The 2,500-nt window shown below is 46.3% G+C and overlaps 1 protein-coding gene across 2 annotated transcripts in view; it reads right to left on the bottom strand.

Annotated features, from left to right (window-relative positions):
• Window positions 1-2,500, bottom strand: part of LOC107983863 (solute carrier family 22 member 6-A-like) — a 20,434-nt gene that overhangs the window by 6,360 nt on the left and 11,574 nt on the right. For both annotated transcript variants that reach the window (XM_062964841.1, XM_062964840.1), the window contains exons 5-6: window positions 2,426-2,500; window positions 431-546 (exon numbers count right to left, since the gene is read on the bottom strand). The exon at window positions 2,426-2,500 is cut by the window's right edge and continues 49 nt beyond it. In XM_062964841.1, the coding sequence (XP_062820911.1) occupies window positions 431-546; window positions 2,426-2,500 (191 nt within the window). The remainder of the gene's footprint in view (window positions 1-430; window positions 547-2,425) is intronic.

Raw genomic sequence — 2,500 nt, 5'->3', positions numbered from 1 at the left:
AATAACGACAATGACAATGTTTGAAAGTCAGATTGGCTGATGATAATAATAATAATAATAATAATAATAATAATAATAATAATAATAATAATAATAATGATGTTTGAAACTCATAGACTGGCTGACTGTGTCTTTTGTGGCCAAATCTGGTGTGATTGGGTCCAGTGGTTTTGTTGTTTACTCCATAATAAAGGGCTGCCTTACATTTTTATATACATAGATTGTGCATGAAACCAAGTTTGTGTACATTGAATAATTAGAAAACAAACGGATGACTCTCCCAGTTGGACAGTTTTATATTTTGGAGCCTTTCACTATTTCGTTATCTAATTTATCAAGTCAACGTCGTCAACAAGGCAGTCTGAACATTTAGCAAACGAGTAGGAACCCATGAATATTGAAACTTAGTGAAAGCAAGGCCTGTCCCTACCAGACGCTGGAGATGCAGCAGGAGATCCGGCGCACGGTGCGGGTCTGGACCAGGCTGGCCACGGAGTACGAGGTTTGGGCCAAGGCCAGCTCCTTCTGCATGCTGGACTTCAGGACCTGGGCGAGGAAATCACACGCTCTAGGACCTTCATTTCCATAGGGAAGACGTTTCTGGATTTTGCATGGACATCTATGGTCATGGGATCATAGCAATGGAGGAGACCTCAAGGACCATCCGATTCATTCCGCCAGGCAGGAGGACACCATTCAAGTTCTCCAGACAGATGGACGTCATGAAGGACCACCACAGACAGAGAGCTATCTTACTTCATTAGAGTTGGAAGTGGACCCCAGAGGCCATCTAGTCCAACCCCATTATGCTTGTAGGAGAACACCATTAAAGTTCTATCAAAAGATGGCCATGATGAAGGACCACCACAGGAGAGGTATCTTACTATATTAGGGTTGGAAGGAGACCTCAAAGGCCATCTAGTCCAACCCCATTGTGCCAGGCAGGAGGACACCATTAAAGTTCTCCTGACAGATGGCCATCATGAAAGACCACCACTTCATTAGAGTTGGAAGGAGACCCCAAAGGCCATCTAGTCCAACCCTATTCTTAAGGTAGGAGGACACCATTCAAGTTCTCCAGACAGATGGACATCATGAAGGACCACCACTTCATTAGAGTTGGAAGGAGACCCCAAAGGCCATCTAGTCCAACCCTATTCTTAAGGTAGGAGGACACCATTCAAGTTCTCCAGACAGATGGACATCATGAAGGACCACCACTTCATTAGAGTTGGAGGGAGACCCCAAAGGCCATCTAGTCCAACCCTATTCTTAAGGTAGGAGGACACCATTAAAGTTCTCCTGACAGATGGCCATCATGAAAGACCACCACTTCATTAGAGTTGGAAGGAGACCCAAAGGCCATCTAGTCCAACCCTATTCTTAAGGTAGGAGGACACCATTAAAGTTCTCCAGACAGATGGCCATCATGAAGGACCACCACTTCATAAGAGTTGGAAGGAGACCCCAAAGGCCATCTAGTCCAACCCTATTCTTAAGGTAGGAGGACACCATTCAAGTTCTCCTGACAGATGGCCATCATGAAAGACCACCACTTCATTAGAGTTGGAAGGAGACCCAAAGGCCATCTAGTCCAACCCTATTCTTAAGGTAGGAGGACACCATTAAAGTTCTCCAGACAGATGGCCATCATGAAGGACCACCACTTCATAAGAGTTGGAAGGAGACCCCAAAGGCCATCTAGTCCAACCCTATTCTTAAGGTAGGAGGACACCATTAAAGTTCTCCTGACAGATGGCCATCATGAAAGACCACCACTTCATTAGAGTTGGAAGGAGACCCAAAGGCCATCTAGTCCAACCCTATTCTTAAGGTAGGAGGACACCATTAAAGTTCTCCAGACAGATGGCCATCATGAAGGACCACCACTTCATAAGAGTTGGAAGGAGACCCCAAAGGCCATCTAGTCCAACCCTATTCTTAAGGTAGGAGGACACCATTCAAGTTCTCCTGACAGATGGCCATCATGAAGGACCACCACAGAAGGAAAGCTATCTTATTTCATTAGAGTTGGAAGGAGACACCAAAGGCCATCTAGTCCAACCCTATTCTGCGGGTAGGAGGACACCATCAAAGCCCTCCCAAAAGATGGCCATTCAGCCTATTATTTAAAAAGTCTAGAGAAAGGGACTCAGTTGGATTCATAGTTTCATATCCTGTCCAACCCCATTCAGCCAGGCAGGAGAACACAATCAAAGCCCTCCCAACAGATGGCCATCCAGCCTCTGATCGGTCCGGAGAAAGTGACTCAAGTGGACTCGTAGTTTTCATAGAACAGAGTTAGAAGAGACCCCAAAGGCTATCCAGTCCAACCCTATTCAGCCAGGCAGGAGGACACCATCAAAGCCCTCCCAACAGATGGCCATCCAGCCTCAACTTGACCAACCAGAGTCCGTTTGTTTACCTCTGTGGTGAGTTTCTCCCCTTCGTCCTTCTTCCCGTTGAACTGGGCCACCTTCTTCAGCACACGGACGGCTTC

The sequence above is a fragment of the Anolis carolinensis genome, unplaced genomic scaffold (assembly GCF_035594765.1).
Source record: "Anolis carolinensis isolate JA03-04 unplaced genomic scaffold, rAnoCar3.1.pri scaffold_14, whole genome shotgun sequence".
Classification (NCBI taxonomy): domain Eukaryota; kingdom Metazoa; phylum Chordata; class Lepidosauria; order Squamata; family Dactyloidae; genus Anolis; species Anolis carolinensis.
Note: the sequence above shows the minus strand (reverse complement) of the source record. Positions and strands in the feature narration are given on the sequence as shown.